The sequence below is a fragment of the Aulostomus chinensis genome, chromosome 22 (genome assembly GCF_037954235.1).
Source record: "Aulostomus chinensis isolate RoL2024-O1b breed Wild chromosome 22, RoL_Achi_v1.0, whole genome shotgun sequence".
Taxonomy (NCBI): domain Eukaryota; kingdom Metazoa; phylum Chordata; class Actinopteri; order Syngnathiformes; family Aulostomidae; genus Aulostomus; species Aulostomus chinensis.
The window spans coordinates 6808916-6825784 of NC_141341.1; the positions used below are offsets into that span (position 1 = coordinate 6808916).

Genomic DNA, 16869 nt, shown 5'->3' on the forward strand with positions numbered 1-16869 from the left:
CTTTAATGGATGATTCCTTGGCTCATGTGTTAACTTTACACTTGATGAATTGAAAACTAGCCTGGTAGGACAGCGGACACCCTCTCCCAATGTCCCCCCTCAGGGCAGGTTTTCACGATGTTAAATGGATCTTCCAAGTCGTGTTTGTATAATCCTGATATCTACCTGTGTTTGTTTTCCTTTGACAGAAAGACTAAAATGTCTTGATGAGAGGCTGATAGAAAAAAAAACAAAAAAACTCACCTCATACTGATCTCCTGGACAGAGCCTTGCAAAGCCCGCCAAACCTGTCAGAGAAAGAGTTTTATATTCTACTCACATCTGGAAACATGTGGGTAACAATGAGCCAAGCAACCTTATTGACTTTCTAATCTGGTTAGCTTTGACACTAAAGTAGTCTGATTGGCAGTTTGTTATCATTATAGGAAAAAAAAAAAAAATCCTCTCCATGACAGGAAAGAGCTTTTGGCAAACATTTTGTGAATGAGAATCTTGGGGGGAAAAAAAGGGTGGAGTATAATCTGAGCTGAATGTGAATTTCATTTGTCAGTAAGTCACTAAAACATCCAAAAGAACAGAAAAGAATATCAGTGACCACGTCAACACCTATAAAACCCTTTCAATGAAGAGTCTCACCTTTCATTTTGATGTGAAACTCCCCGAGCAGGTTCTCCAGTTCACTCTCGAACGTGCTCATGTTCTGGAAAGGACAAGACAAGACCGATCATATAACAAGTAATAAGGTTATCTGAAGAGATTTTGATAAAGTCATTAGAATAAAAACCCCTTTGCATACACTATCAGTACCTCAGTGTACTCTTTGTAGCGGCGGTTGACCTCTGCGATGCTCTCCTTGGTGCCTTTAGTGGACGGGGAGGAGGAGAAGGCCTGTTTCATTCGGCTGGCGCCGTCCCTCAGACGACTCTGGATGCAGAACGCCTCGTACAGCTCGTCCACCTGAACACACACACACACACACACACACCTTCCGTCTTTAACATATGCGCAAGAACACGCGTGCATTCTTACACTTGATTTGCGCACGTATACGATGAATGAACGTCGTTGCTCATCAAATGCGGCAAGTCTTTCAAGTTGGAAACACTCCAGAAGCAACACCAAAACATCCCTGGGCGGGAAGCAAACTCCCTCATAACTTCCAAATGCCATCTGAATTATTCTAGATGTGTTCATGTCTCACTGGGACTCATTCAAGGATGGCCAACACAGCTGGAGGCAAGAGCAGTGTTCACCAACTCATCACTGATATTACTCACTTCAAGGTGTTTTCAATGTGAGCAAAAACAGATTCATTAAAATGTATAACAAGGTGGAATAATAAGTTTCAATGACGTTTCTTTCAAGACTGGAGCAAAGAGGAGGCAGCTGCAGAAGTGCAGAAACACTGAAAGAGCAAAACGATGCGTCGACGGACAAAACGACACCACGAGCGACGGGAGTGAGACGAGCACAAGGTGAAGACTCAGTCGCAGTGACAGAGCGAGCAGCTCCAGCTGGTATGTGTCAGCGTAACTGCAGCCTCCAGTGGCAGACGGCTGCGCTGTCCTAGTCTGCAACCCCAGCGGGGAACTCCCAAAGCAAGCCAACAACAGACGCTGTTTAGAGCTCATTTGGAGACGGCGGCCTGACCTCGGTTTGCCTGATGTAACCAAATCCCTCAGGGAACTTAAACGAATCCATGAGCCTCCTGCTGAAATCTTTCAGCCGCAATCAAATAAGAAGATGATGTTTCAATGTGATCCGGAGCCTTGAGTTTTAAGGAGGACTGAGAAGAACTTCCCTCAGCTTCTAAAACGCCTAAGTTTTCGCTTTGATGAGGTAGGAAAGTCGAGACCTGAGCCAGACAGAAAATCGTCAAACTGAGCAGTGATCTGTCTGGATATGGAGCAACCATTTTGCAGTGCGGTAAAAAGCTTACACAGGCCAAAACCCAGGTAATTGGAGACTAATAATTTCATTTTTTTACGATGGCAGAAATGTATCAGGCGGAGCAGCCCACCTCTGATAGAACAGTGATAACTTGATGATGATGGTTCTTGTTCGCCGTCATCATCAAAAAAGCACACAAATCTTTCTTGAATGCCAGAATTACATGGGCTGCTGTGACAAAGACAGTAAAATCAGTGTCCATCAAATCTTCTCATGCCACAGAAACAAAAATACACTTCTTTTTTTTTTTTTTTTTGCCGCGTCATCCAAAGTAGCTTCTCTCTGAAGATCCAGATATCTTGTCGGTCTAATTTCCTGGCTTCCTGAACTCTCATGTGATCAGAGCGGCATCCAGGCAAAACAAAACACCTCTGGTGAGTCTCATCAAAGAGAAATATTGCAGCTTGTATGATGAGAACGTTGAAATATTGATGCCTGGTGCTCTTTATGGCGTTCATTTGGGAGAAGCGGGAGAAAATGGGCCATTCTAGCTCCTGCTGCCCTAACAGCTTTTCTGAGTGTTTGTTTGTGTGTTGCGGTGTCAAATGCTGCCAGCATGTTTGAGAGACGGCGGATCCTGCGGCTGTGCATGTGGACATGTTAAGACACGTATGGAGAGATCATGTTTTGGCTGCGGCAGGTGGCCACACTCACACGAGGGGTTATAATAACGCGTGAAAAACTGCTGAGGTTGACAGGATGTTCCTTCTGTGGGTGTGTAATGTAATCTGATGATGTCATCATAACATCTCGGTGGACAAACGCATTTATCTCCCCATTTATTAGGTATATCGAGATAAACAGGAGACAATAATGCATTCAACAAAAATTCTTCGTTTTGTTTTGTTAAACTGGACCCATTTTTTCCCCCCCTCTTTTGACAAGTTTGCAGAACTCTGCCGTTGTGTTTCCAACGGAAAAACTTTATTGAAACAGAAAAAAAAATGTAAAAGATCAGTCGTTTTCTAATGAAGAAATGTGCTTTCAAGTTAAATGGGAACACAATTACGATCACCTGTTACGCAGAGGAACAGCCAAAAATATATGTGTCAAAACTGATACGTAGTTCAAATATTCAAGCTGATGTCAATGTAGATATTTACAGGTGTTTGGAAGAGATGTGAAACGAGGAGTTTGGGAACCGAGTGGTGTTGTTGCCTGTCAAAATAAGTCCAAACAAATATGTCCTGTGCTCTGTTACAGCAGTCTTGGGATTAATTATAAAGCTCAAATTTTCAAATAATTATGGTCTCTCTCAAATCATTTTGACTCCAAAGAAATGGGACAATTGGGTGGAAAGGTTGAAAAATGTGATTCATTTTCCCTTGAGGAATTCTAAATCACAATGTTCAGTTTTTATTCTGTTCGAAAAAGGTACTTTTGTGATTTTGTCCATCCCATTGATCCGAATTAAAAAAAAATAGGCTCACCAGACTTGAACAGCAGTATAGATTACGGTCTCATTTAAAACACACGCACACCTCTTTTATATTGCGTATTGTTTCTAGAGCTACTTGGTATTTTGTGAACAAAGTGTCTGCCTCAAACCAAGCAGCCCCCTCACAGACCCCACCCCACTATCCCAGCCGCCGATGGGGACCCAGCCCCGTCTGTCTGTCTGTGGTATGTGCTGTATGTGGTGGGGCTGCAGCTGCTGGGCTGAGCCAGCGAGGAAAACACCAACCACAACTGTTATTCTCAGCTCTCTGATTGGCAGGAAGATGGTCCGCAGCCAACAATCACCAGCGTAAGAAGCGCGGTTGTTTATTTTATTTTTTTTTTATTGGTATTTCAGGAGATTCAAGAGAAGCATCTTCACCCATGTGAACTCTGGCACGGAAGAACTTGTGGAATATGACGCTATGCTGCTCATAAATGAGTAGGCGACTACAGTGAGTCATTCATCTGGAGGAAACGGCGTGCCTGTGAAACAAAAACGGGATCTTGACAAACAAGGGATGATGAATAGAAATCATTCTGCCCAAGCAATCAGTAATCATATCATTATCAACTAATTACACTCATGTTTGTCCCCAATTAAAACAGCCTCTTGCTGCTTTCTAGGAAATGTCCTTCCTGAAGGTCAGCCAAGCTTCACTCCAGAGGACGGCCATCACCATATTGCCGAGCCTCGGGCACATTTCACCCCAGAAAATGAAAAAAAAAAAAAAAAAGGAATAAGCAAAACACAAACAAAGAAACGACAACAGAAGCAGATGGATAAAACATGCACACAGACATTATTGAGCTGCTGCTATGATCGACTGGGCACACAGCAGGTGGTGAGTGTTTACAACCCAAGTAAACTGAAATTAAAGAACAAAATATGACACAGGCGTGCAAATCTAAAGGGCTTAAATGCTTCCTGTGGTTGGAGGAGATTTTGGGTTATCCAGCGCAAGCGCAAGGTCGAAGGATCGAAGGTACCTTTCAGAGCCAGGTGCTGCACCTTGACGCATCCGCTGGGTTGGAAAAACAAGCATACAATACACCCCTCTTACAGTCTGATCACTGCAACTTTAAAATAGCAGGACAAATTGACCTTGGACCTGAGCCGTGATGGCCCAAACGCTTTGTGCTGCACCAACAAAGAAACAAAGTAACAATGTAACTGACCACACACCTTTCTGTGACCAACATGGGAGCACACATGGGACTCATTCACTGTTTAAGCAACGCCGGCCCTTGTGTTGGCCCTGTTTATATAGAAAATATCCTAAATGAAGTGTTGATCAGAATAAACATCCTTGCGTTAATTACAACCCAGTGGGATAAAAAAAAAAAAAAAAACCAAAAAACCCTGATGGCTCTGTGACCTAGTGAGGGATTATGGGGAAGTCTTTATTCTGGAATCAATTATAGCCGGTGTGAGGATAATATATTGTGTTTTAAGTCCAGAGATAATCCTTTGGAAAAAAAAAAAAGATGACAAACTAATTTTGTTTGTTGTTGTGCATTCACAGGTAAATGTGATTTTATGAACAGGAGTTTTTAAGGGATTGTGTGCCGCTTCAGACTTTTAGATTTTGAATATGAGTGGAGAGACTGAAGGATATGGCAGGAATCCTCTTATGATATGGCCATTATCCTGGATTGTATGATAATAGTGCACACAGACACACACACACACACACAGACACACACTTTTCTGCCAGCAGGCGAGTGATTATGAGGAGATTAAAAGAGGCGGGCCACATCAAACAGCAACAAACACACAAGCCTCTCTCGAGGGAGCTGTGTGTGTGTGTGTGTGTGTGTGTGTGTGTGTGTGTGTGTGTGTGTGTGTAAGATTAGCACTTAAGGAAAGAGGGGAACACTAAAAGGACCATATATTAAAAATAATCACATGCAGACTATTCACACAGTCTGGATTGAATTTGGCACATGGTTAACTCCCTCGCTCTCTATCTCACACACACACACACACACACACACACACACACACACACACACACACACACCTCTGTCTCAGGAGGTGTCTGGCAGCTGCAGCATTACTGTGCTTCAATCTCTGTCTCACATCTCTTTAATGATGCCCTGCTGATTGTAGAAGCCAACACACACACACACACACACACACACACACACACACACACACACACACACACACACACACACACACACACACACACACACACACACACACACACACACACACACGCTGTCCCATGCTGGACTTCATAAGGGGTCTTATTGTGCCACCTGCCTCCTTCCATGTGTGCCAATTACTGCGTGGACATCTGCAACCAGCCAGCAGTACCGCCAGGAACAAAAGATCGGGGCTGATGTGGATCACCAACACACACTCACAATGTGCTGATGGACGATTATGAGGTCCTCGCTCATGGCAGCTGTCCCGCATAAAGAGACACATCAGCATCTCAGCTGTCTCACAGAAACACAACGTCCTCTGGTTGTTAATTAACAGCAAATTATTTTACCCTCCTTTCATTCTTTACAGTTTTATTCACACTCGATTGTTTTGTTACGCGACGTGTATGACTGACATATCAGAAATTCAATGTCTGATCATCTCATGTTCATTTATACACATTAATCAGGTTCCCTAGATGTCTTGCACACAGTGTTTTCCTTTTAGTCAAACACATGGAATACCCCTGCCTATTTCTGTATAACCCCGAACTCTCTGGCTACACGCACGCACGCACGCACGCACTCACGCACGCACGCACGCACGCACGCACGCACGCCAATGAAGCAGGGAGCCTAGGGCTTCTTACCCTTGACTATAATTGTGGCGCATTAAGTTTGCAAATGATACGGTTCAGGTGTGTGTAACCAAACCTCACACACACTGAAACACCACTGTTCCACTTCACTATCTGTACAAACATAAGCAGAGAAGAAATTGAGGAACAAATTGATCTAGCAGCATCTGTGTAACAGGGACATCCAGAACGGTGGAACAAATCAGTCAAAGATGCTACTGAGTTTATGCATCCTGCGTGAACTCCCATGCTGAGGCAGCGAAATCTGATCGCGGGTTAATGGCCAGCTGGTAGCTTACTGCTGATGACTTCTGATCAGAATCTAACACAAATCATAAGAGGAACTGGGAAGTTTCGCTCCTCCCACAAAAGCAGCGAGATGGAAACATTTCAAGGCATCATGTCTCTGAAAAGAGTTGAGGAATGAGTTGACAAAATTTGCAGATTTCAAAAGAATTCATCTCAGTGCAAGTGTTGCAGATGTGGTCTAAATTATTGTACCTCCAGTCAATAACCTGCACAAATTTAGCCAATGAACGGGCGGAGGGGTTAGAGAAGCAGAGTATATTTGGAAAGAAAGACCACAGTGCTACATTTAACACACCCTTTAGTTCTGCTTTTACTTTTGAGGTTTTTAACCTGCCTGACAAGATAAATCAGTTGCTCCTCCACTATTTCAAATATTTACAAGTGTGCTCAAATCTATTTTTGCACAGAGCTGCAAAGAACAGAAGACCATTCATCTGCTGCGCAGAGATGTTGAGGAGAGAGGCTTTGACTGTTTGTTTTAAATGCATCTTATGACAACTTCACAAGACACAGTCCGCCTTGGGTTTTTTTTCTCTCTGTCTTATAAAAGTCAAAAGTGGAACACACACACGCTGATCCAGAGTTTCTCAAACAACCTATTTCCAAATATCTCACATCAGACCTTTTTTCTGTCTCCTCCGTCTCCTCCTCCTCTCATCTTCTTGTCTCTAAGGACTCTGTCAATCGCTCCCCGCTGCAGCCAACTCGCGGCCCTGACCTAGATTCACTCCAACCCTTCAGAAGCTTCTAAGACACAAATCCGCCAATTGTTGTGTACATTTGGACATTTACAGTTAGTTCTTATTGTCTTGTAGGGATGTATGTAAACATAAAGGGTTAACGTCACCCAATAGATGGCTCCTTTGAGCTCCACAGGACTTCAAAGGCTCCGTCTTGGAGTAACCATGGTTACCTTTGGAACGGCGCTGTTGTTTGGGCGTGTGTGTTCTGATTGCCTGCTGTCACGTCTGATTTGACGCACAGCGAGGGACAACATATAACAGGACTACAAAAGGAGATGTGGAGGAAAAGTCACGGATCCTGGTAACCTTGAAGAGGATTAATGTCCCCAACATGCAACCTAGGAGGAGACGACAAAGGAGGACGGAGGGAGGAAAGCCTACCTGGCAACTACCGGGGGGGGGGGGGGGGGGGGGGTTCACCTCAAAAATCCAACAGTTGGAACCTTTCCTAATACATCAACATGTGAACTGGATAAAAGCTGGAACATTACCTTGAACCGGCTGCACAAAACCGTCCTGAAGCCAAGAGAAACAACTCACTGGAGGGTGGTAAAAACCTGCAGCGTTACAAGAACCTCACTTCATCAGAATCACATTAGACGAACAGGGTTTATAAGTAGGACATTAGCTTTCTTGCAGAGTTTCATGAGAAATCTGACATCAGTCACATCTACCAATCTGAGACTGCAGCCAACAGCTTGTTAGCTTAGCCTCACACAACCGCAGTACCCTGTAAAAACACAATTTCTGTGTTTTTCACAATTTTTTTGTTCCTGATTAACAAAAGCAGACCAGATTTGGTAGCTTCATATATGACAGAGACTCTCACAAACTTATGCAAAGACGGTTAATAAGCATGTTTTTTGAATACTGTAACTATTGTTTGAAAGAGGTGGAAAAACAGGCCAGTGTTTTGAGAGACTGTGTGCTTGTAAGGGATGTGGTGGGGAGGATTATGGTCAATTTCTACGCTGATAGCAAGGCCGTGTGCACTGCTCTAGAAATGTAACTGCATGACACGGCGACACCGGATGCAGACTGGTCCTCCACACCATGTCTTCCACTGGTCTGAGCTCTTTTTGACATTGCAGTTATTTTCGGTGAAAGCAATATTTCAAAGGTGTTACTCCAAAAAAAAAATTTAAAAAATAAAAATTGTTGGAGGACTTAGCACAACGGTTGAGAGAAGTCAACCTCCATCCCAACCAGGGCTGTAGTAATAAAAAGTGGTGGGTAAACTAGAATAATTCATAAGGGAAATAAGGACATGTCCTCATGGGTTCCTCCTGTGAAAGTGTTATGTGGGTTTGGAGTGAATTAATTTTTGCTGACAATGCACGTAACAGTTCAAAATAAGGTTCAGCAACAGGTACAGAACCCTTCCCTGTCAGTGAGAAGGGGAAGGACGCTAACCCCCAACCCTGAGGCACAGAAACCTCACTGCCACGTTGTGCTTTGGCGATGCACTTTCAGACGGACAGCTACACCAGAACGCAAGCATGAATGCTTTAAACAGCGCAGGTCCCCTGCTCCACCGCGGGTCTACTTTGAGATGATGCATAACTAGAAATCAGCCTTTAAAATGAAAGCTCCAAACCAGAACAAGCCTCAGACTGCAGATTTGAAACATTCAAACCATTCATCTAAAAAATAAAAACACACAAGGCTCTTACCTTGCTCATGTGAAACTCCAGGCGTCTCATGTACCTCTCGATGGCTTTGATTTGCTGCACACACACACGACAGAAGAATTTGTTGGGGCTCATGAGAACATAGTCATGTATAATTTATAACGTAAACATAATAGTTTGCACGTCCAAGCTACAGGATGTAAAGAGGTAAGGTTTGACAGAGTTTGCCTGTCAAAAAACTGACATTTGTACTCATTAAATGTATGGAGCTGGTAACAGGGTTTTTCTTTTTATGATATGGACATCATTTCACGGCTAGTCCCCCACAAGACGGCTCTCTTCCTGTCCTGCCATCCATTTTCTCCCTCTTTCATCGGCTGCATTATTCCTCAAATCTGTTTTTTTCTTCCTCCCATCGTCAACATCAAAGATTCCCTTCAGCCACATCAAACCTGAAGCGGCTGTTTCAGCACCCCAGCCTCCATCAACTCACCTTGTCAAGATCGTACAGCACTCCCTGGAGAGAGACGCAGAAAACACACACACACACACACACACACACAGTTACTATGGGAGCATATTTAAGTAATGCAAAGCAGATTTGCAGGTGTCTGCATATCAAACCGTAGCCTACAGTGTGGGGTTTGACTTAAGCCACTTTCAGAGATACAAACCAGACTAAAGACCACTTAATTGAGGATGAAAGCCGTGTCCCCATTTGGTAGAACACTGATTTTTGGGTCAGTGGTTAAGATTAGCGGAAGTCAGTCAAGGCTCTAGGACATGAATGCAAGTCTACGTAAATATCTCAAAAGTGACTTTTGTGTGTGTGTGTGTGTGTGTGTGTGTGTCTGTGTGTGTGTTAAAGCATGTATAAATTTGTGATATGAAATTTGATGTGTCCATGTTACCTGTAATAGTTCATAAATTAAATGACGACATTATTCTTCTTATCGAGTTCATCTGTTACGGGACTGCAACTGCTATGTTTTTTTTTTTTTTTTTTAAACTTCCATATCACAGTGACATGCATGAATTTTTTGTTTTTCTGGTGCGTAAATTTGATCCTCGCTCTCTCTGAGACAAACGCAAGCTGACTGGCGATGAACTTCTCCCTGTGACCTTCAGCCACAACGCTGCCCAGATTTATAACAGAACACTGGAAAATCTGAGATGAGAAACAATGTGGAGGACCTTTAACATCTTAACTCCAGTCTCACCAGTTTACAATCACTTTTTAACACATTTTATTTAACGATTTGTTAATTACTCATCCAGTTCTTCGGCGCATGTTAATAATTCTGATGTTTTTACTGAGGTGGTTTTGATTCCCCCCCCCCCCCCTTCTTTCAAGAACCTAAAGAACACTAGTCCTGAGCAGGAAAATGTGCGATGAATACAAATGAGAGGAAGCAGGATTTGTATTTAAATCATATAATTGGTCTGACTTTGCATTAACTAATGCCTCGTGTCAGCCAACTCTGACATGAGCACTCAAAAATCTTAAACCCTGAAAATAATCATTTCCAGCATACAGCGAACGCAGCAGTAAGTGTAACGCGAACATAGTGCCAAGTCATTTCTCACCAGTCGAGAGTTCCTCTTCATTTCCTTCATTAGAGAGGTGAGTTTATCCAGCTCTGTTTGATGGACTTCCAGATACTCACTGTGGGGCAGAAGCACTCATTTTTACAAAAATGGCTGAATATTATTGATCTGAGTGACATTCAATAATAAAAACAACTGGAAGATGCATCATAAAACTCAGTCCCAACATGGTGATTTAAGACAATGAAGAAGAAAATGGCTTGACAAGGTGAAGTGTGTGTGTGTGTGTGTGTGTGTGTGTTACTCACTCCAGGCCATGTTTGAGTGCGGTGTAAACTTCCTCCAGTCTTTTAGGCTGTGGCTCTCTGGAGCTGCTGCCCCCCTTGTGGCCTGACAAGTGGGGTTTCTTGGGTTTGGACTGGGGTTTCTTCGGCACCGCCGAGTTCCCCATGAAAGAGTTACACCTAAACATACGTGCACACACACACAGCCGCTTTACTTCAAATGTCATTCCATGAATCGTTACTATCTCTGCAGGGCAGCCGATTCATTCGGCAAACCTACCCATACGCCAGCATGTAAAACCCTTTCAACAAATGAGCGTGCGCAGTGGACCAAAGTGTGCTTACACAGACACTCATCACATCTCCATTTATTTACAGCGGCCGTCGTATTTCTGTATCATTTCACATCACACTGAGGAGGCCATCAGGCTGATCTCATCATGAATTCATCCCGGTTGTCAGATGGAGTGAGCTGGTCAAGTCCACTCACACTGAGATATCAACGGCCCTACACGGTCAACCCTTTTGGCCTATCTATTATTCAAATACAATCAGCATAACCTGTCAGCAAGCACATAAACTCCTGTCAGTCAAACCAAGTCACAGCAGTGTGGTGAACCTCCTTATCAATCACAAGACTGTGCAAAAAATCACAAGCATGTACATAAATCTGCACATATGTGCCCCCCACCCCCCCACCCCACAAACACACACACACACACACACACACACACACACACACACACACACACACACACACACACCTGGAGAGTTTGTTTCTCCTGTAGTTGCCATTCATTTTCTGCTGGAGTGAACAGACAAACACACTCCCGGCAATCAGTGACATTCAAGTGTTCTTCACTCGCTGCCACCCAGATCTCTAGTGAAAGCACTGGTAGGGGCTTCCTTTGCCTGGTATCATGGATGTACAAATGTACTGGGCTGGAACTGAGATATATGTAGTCACAAATTGATAAATTATTGATACTTCTGTTATTTTTCTGATTAAACGATTAACCGGACCACACTGATACTGGAAAAACATGTCAAAAACACCAAAAGAAGCTAAGATACCTGAAAATATGAAATGTATGATAATTTTTCTTTCTTGTCACCTGCTTCAATCAAACATTCCCCTATTTTGCTTGAAAAATTATCAAAAATACAAGTAATTAGTAGTTAATTGACTTCTTGATTAATCCCAAGGTAATTCACTTTACAAAGATTTGAAAATCTGTCCATCCTCACATTTAAGAACTAAAACAACCAACTCATACTTTGCATTTTTAATTAATAAAGTAATTTAATCATTGTTATTATGACGCTCAATGTCTGTCAATCGAAGTCTCAGTTTCTTTGTTGAGAATAAAGAACAGAGCAAGTTTTCTCTGTTGAGCTCAGCCTCATCACGAGGCTTTCTCTCCTCACATCATTACATTTTAGGTCACACTCATCAGCCCCTCATGCACATTTCAGTTTTTAAATCCATCACAGATTTAGCTGACGAATGGCGTTTCCTCAGACTTAATGAAACGACCCCAGAGTCGACAACCAGTTCCAGAGCTCGACAAGTTGCCACATCTTCTGTGTGCCAGAGAACGCAGCGGAACTTCGACTAAGCTGCCACAAATCTAGGGCAATGCTGAATGAGAGCGGTGCGTAGCCTTGGGGTCACGCAAGCTGCAGTGCAGCAGGGTCTCTTGGCAGGAACACGCACTCAGAAACACATATAACACAATTCCACACTGGATTTTGCTTCCTCTCTTTCAGCATTCATGCACATATCTGCTTTGTGTGTCTGTGAGCAATATGCAAACATGCAGAAATGCACATGGGTACGCACATGGGCAGTGCTGACACACAAATTCACCCACAACAAACTCCAGAGGTCTAAGACCAAGCCATGTTTTGTTAGCTTTCCAGCTCAAACATCATAAGTTATCAGCCACTGTCGGTTGCCTACACATTCAAGTCATTCCGACCAATTACACAGTTCGCTGTCAGAGCCGGGAGAAAAGAATCAGTTCTCTCAGCAGGAGCCGGACGCGTGCGCCGACAACCGATAATCTGAGATTGTACGGGATTATTCTGGGATGTGACATTGTCTTCTAATGATTGGTGATGAGTCAAAGAAGCAGTGACACGGATCCTTTCCTCTCAAAAACTGTATTGATCTCCTCCCATGCCAGCTATAAATGACACAACCCTCAGAAAAGTGAGTTAAGCAGTTACAAATTGATGATCACACCTCAAAAGATGCCAATTACAGCTGCAGATATTTGAAGAGGGACGCTTATTCCTCATATGCCACGCTTCAAACCAATAGTGGGAGGCGGCGTATCACCAAAACAATAGTTTGTCCACTTTCTATGACACGTTACACTTTATACTTCTAAAGGAAATGCTGACTTAGCAAACATGCAAGTGTTTTACCGTTAGCTAAATGAAGAAGGCAAGTCCCCAGAACAACTGACTGAAATACGGTTTCTGTGCAGTGTTTTGGGTTTGGACTCAGAGGAAATAACCCGCTGTCACCTGTTGAGGCACAAAGTGCAATGACTCCACAGGACAGACTGGTGCTAGCTGTTTTACACATAGCACCTTTAAGAATTTCTATACAAACTTGATGAAGCTGTTTTAACATGGTGACTGCTTTCAAATGTCCCACAATAGTCGCACTGTCTAAAATATACAGACTGTTAATAAATGATTTATAACTCCCTTATATTGTTATTCGCATCAGTAAATGTTTAGTGGTATATCTGTCAACTCCTAGTTTGAGCAAGTACCGGTGGTAACTCAAATATAAACGGATAATGATTAACAGGAAAACAGCTGTAATGATACAAAACACAATTTATATTTACAGCTACATTGTTATATTTAAAAAAAAAGTTTAAATGCTGTCTTTAGATGCTAAAAGCGGTTAATTTAAGTCTAAAGGTCTTAATTTGATGCTTGATCATGTATTAATTAACACCTAACCATCAATATGTAACATTTTAAATGGCACTTTGATATGGAAAATCAAACGGCTGCAGTGTTTTGCAACCCCCCCCCCCCCAACATCAACTGAGTGATGATTTACAGAAGCAACGACCTCCTCTTACCGTGAGCGTCTTTCTTGTAGCGTGCTGAAGCCGGCGAAGGACTGACTCCGGATTATACCATTGGGCCCACCTGGGGAGTGGGTCCCTGCTGCCGCCATGATCTCGGGGATGCGAGAAGACACTCCTGGAGGAAACACAAGACATAAAACCGCATTATAGAGGATGAAGCAGATGTTGATGCGTCGCTGGATTGCCCAGGTTAATAAAGGCAGTAAGAGAACGTAACACAAAGTCAGCTTGATGCTTGGCAAGTGTAATGTGGACAAGCAACATTCAGAGCCTGCAAGTCTGGACAGGTACGGCCAACTTTGCACCACTCAACTAAAAACAAAAAAACAACTGTTCCTTTTTTGTCAGGCAGGTGCCGGAAAACAAGTTTCTAGCACCTTTCCATCGAGTGCGGTGTGCACTCGACGTGAACTAAGAGGGAGACAGGTACATGCAGTCCTCGCTAGATTCAATCGCACATCTCACTTAACTTGAAAAGACCACCTTAGGTAATTAGAAATCAAATTATACATGTAATAAATCCCAGGACGGCAAATACTGATCTTCCGATGACAGTTGCCCAATCGGCTTCTCCTATAATTAAGACATCTCTTATCGCTACGTTTATATTTAGCTCCAGCCTGTCAAATTTCAGCCTTTTTTCAAGTAGGAGATGTGGAATGCAACTTGACTCACGCTGGTACTTGGGGAACGGGCTGAAAATAGCCGAGTGAAACCTCCACGTATAGCTGTCAGATAATGATGTCGCAGGGATCGAGTGTCTGGAGGGAGGGATCCACCGAGATAACTCAATCACTGTCTCAACTTGTGTGAGGAGATTTAGTCCAGATCATGGAGCTAAGTGACAGACAGGTCGGCATAGGATTATCAATTTATATCGGTTTAAAAAAAAAGGAAAAAAAAGAAAAGAAGAGAGACGCTGAAATGCTCTGCTGTTACCTTGCGAACAGGATGAAAAAAACAACAACAAAGTAGTATTTTATTTGACCTTTTCTCTACGAGAAGCTAGGGGTCAGTTGGAGAAAAACTAGGAAAGTTCTAGCGGTGCTCAATGACACAACAAGACGGTCACAGTCTGAAACTTAAAATGCTTAAATATCAACCCATAGTCCAAGTTTTGTTTAGAAAACATACAAAAAAATTGTTACAATACAATTTCTTTTTTTTTTCTAAAGTCTGAACATCTTCAATCGGCTAACTAAACAGATATAAAGCTGCTACAAATAAATGCTTGACACGTTACGTAAGAATCAATTGATTACATTTGTTCTTTTAGAAATGTTATTGTGCAAAGCGAAGTACAAGTGAGGAGCAACACCGAAGCGTCACTTTGTCAGAGAACTTGGAGGAATCCTTAAGTACTAAATAATTCAATTAGACAAAATACAAATAGATCAGGTTAAAAAAAAGCAGACGAACCTCAAACCCCACTTGGCGGTTTGCATCTCCCCTGAATTATTGTCTCTGATCCTATTATTCCAGTGTTGTAAAATGCTGTAATTAACAAGCATTTAGGCACCAGAGGAGTCGTCAAACTCACTGATATTTTACTAAAACTGGACTTCCAACATCTTACCACCCTTTGCTGCTACCTGAGGCAACAACCTCCCCACCAACCAGGATTTAACAGCAACAAACAAATTTAAGCGACAAACGTCCACTTTATACAGAATGAGCGCGCGCAACCAAATACATGAGTGATACTGTAGCAATCCCCTGACCTGGATATTAATAGTGAGGAAGTAGTGGTACTGTGTCACCTCTTGTCTTGTTAATCACTTGTATCACTTCAACAACAACTGAGCTACAGGAAAAGTTTTGTTAGCGCAGAAACGCCGGGAGGAGCGGGACAGATTTGTCACATCAAATTAAACTCCACTAACAAGCAGAAGAATCCGCCTCTGAAGCCTCCGATTCCGTGTCTGTTTCTCTTCCTCACACAAACAAGATAAGGTGTCCAGCGGCGCTAGCAGCCAAACGCCGCTGCCAACTGAAGAGACATGGAGGAAAAAAAAACGATTTTCTTCTTTTTTTTCGTTTTGTCGGTCTGTTTATGTCATCCAACTGCTTGTCTAAGGACAAAGTAATTTGTTTTCATTGTGAGGGCTCGTGTCATAAATACAAGAACACGCGCATACACATCTCCGTTCAAGCCATTGAACCAGGAACCTGATATTCTCTCCTGTGATAGAGCCACACTGGACCAGCACGGGGCCCGAGGAAAGACTAGAGCCTTGTTTTGTGGTGGGGGGACAATAGGCCAGTGAGACGATACTGTTCCGGCTATTTTTAGCAGCTCTTTAACACAATGACCCTGGTAGCTGAGAGATTGTGTGGACTGGAGACGAAAGTCAGGTTTAATGCACAAGATGTAGCCAGAATACGGTTTTGTTCTACAGATTTGTGGCTTATCTGTTTAGCTGGTTTACCAGGTCAATCTGGGTGAAATAAAATCTTCACTGTGCCAAAACATTGCACATTAATAAGGATAAACATTTGGATCAAATGACTCACATGATGTAATACAGCGCTTTTCTGAATTCATAGTAAGAAATATATCCCTATAGAGGATTATATGATGCTATTGGTATGGTTTCAGCAACTAATTATGAACAAGTACCAGTACATTTAAGGCCATGAGGCAGGGATGTGGCCAGTCACTTTTCTGGTAAAGCAAATGTTGGTGGGAGGCAGAAACTTCTTGCATTTATAGTCCACCAGTTATAAGATGATGTAATAGTTCATCTTTTTCTGTACGACTCAAATCATCTGTCGCTCTGTTTGCGGGTAGTTTACCAGAGGTGGGTGGGGCTTCCAACTTCAGCGCGTGTGTGTGTGTGTGTGTGTGTGTGTTGTTATTACAAGTCATTTCAGCTCTCTCCTTAATAATCAATTGATTATAATGAGATTACAGCATACAGAGAATATTAACCCATGTGATTTTGATTTCTTGTGAATAAAAAGTTTATTAGCTGCACTGATATTTATTTAACAGCTAGTCTGACGCGGATGATCCACGCACCAACTGAGTCATCAGCTCATCGAGCAAGAATCAA

At 42.7% G+C, this 16869-nt stretch overlaps 1 protein-coding gene across 5 annotated transcripts in view; it reads right to left on the reverse strand.

The window, feature by feature from the left end:
- The window catches only part of ripor2 (RHO family interacting cell polarization regulator 2), a 70243-nt gene that overhangs the window by 10853 nt on the left and 42521 nt on the right, over nucleotides 1–16869 (reverse strand). For all 5 annotated transcript variants that reach the window (XM_086193899.1, XM_086193898.1, XM_086193900.1 and 2 more), the window contains exons 2-9: nucleotides 13805–13928; nucleotides 10719–10874; nucleotides 10450–10528; nucleotides 9356–9379; nucleotides 8905–8958; nucleotides 808–957; nucleotides 637–700; nucleotides 244–287 (exon numbers count right to left, since the gene is read on the reverse strand). In XM_086193899.1, the coding sequence (XP_086050025.1) occupies nucleotides 244–287; nucleotides 637–700; nucleotides 808–957; nucleotides 8905–8958; nucleotides 9356–9379; nucleotides 10450–10528; nucleotides 10719–10874; nucleotides 13805–13928 (695 nt within the window). The remainder of the gene's footprint in view (nucleotides 1–243; nucleotides 288–636; nucleotides 701–807; nucleotides 958–8904; nucleotides 8959–9355; nucleotides 9380–10449; nucleotides 10529–10718; nucleotides 10875–13804; nucleotides 13929–16869) is intronic.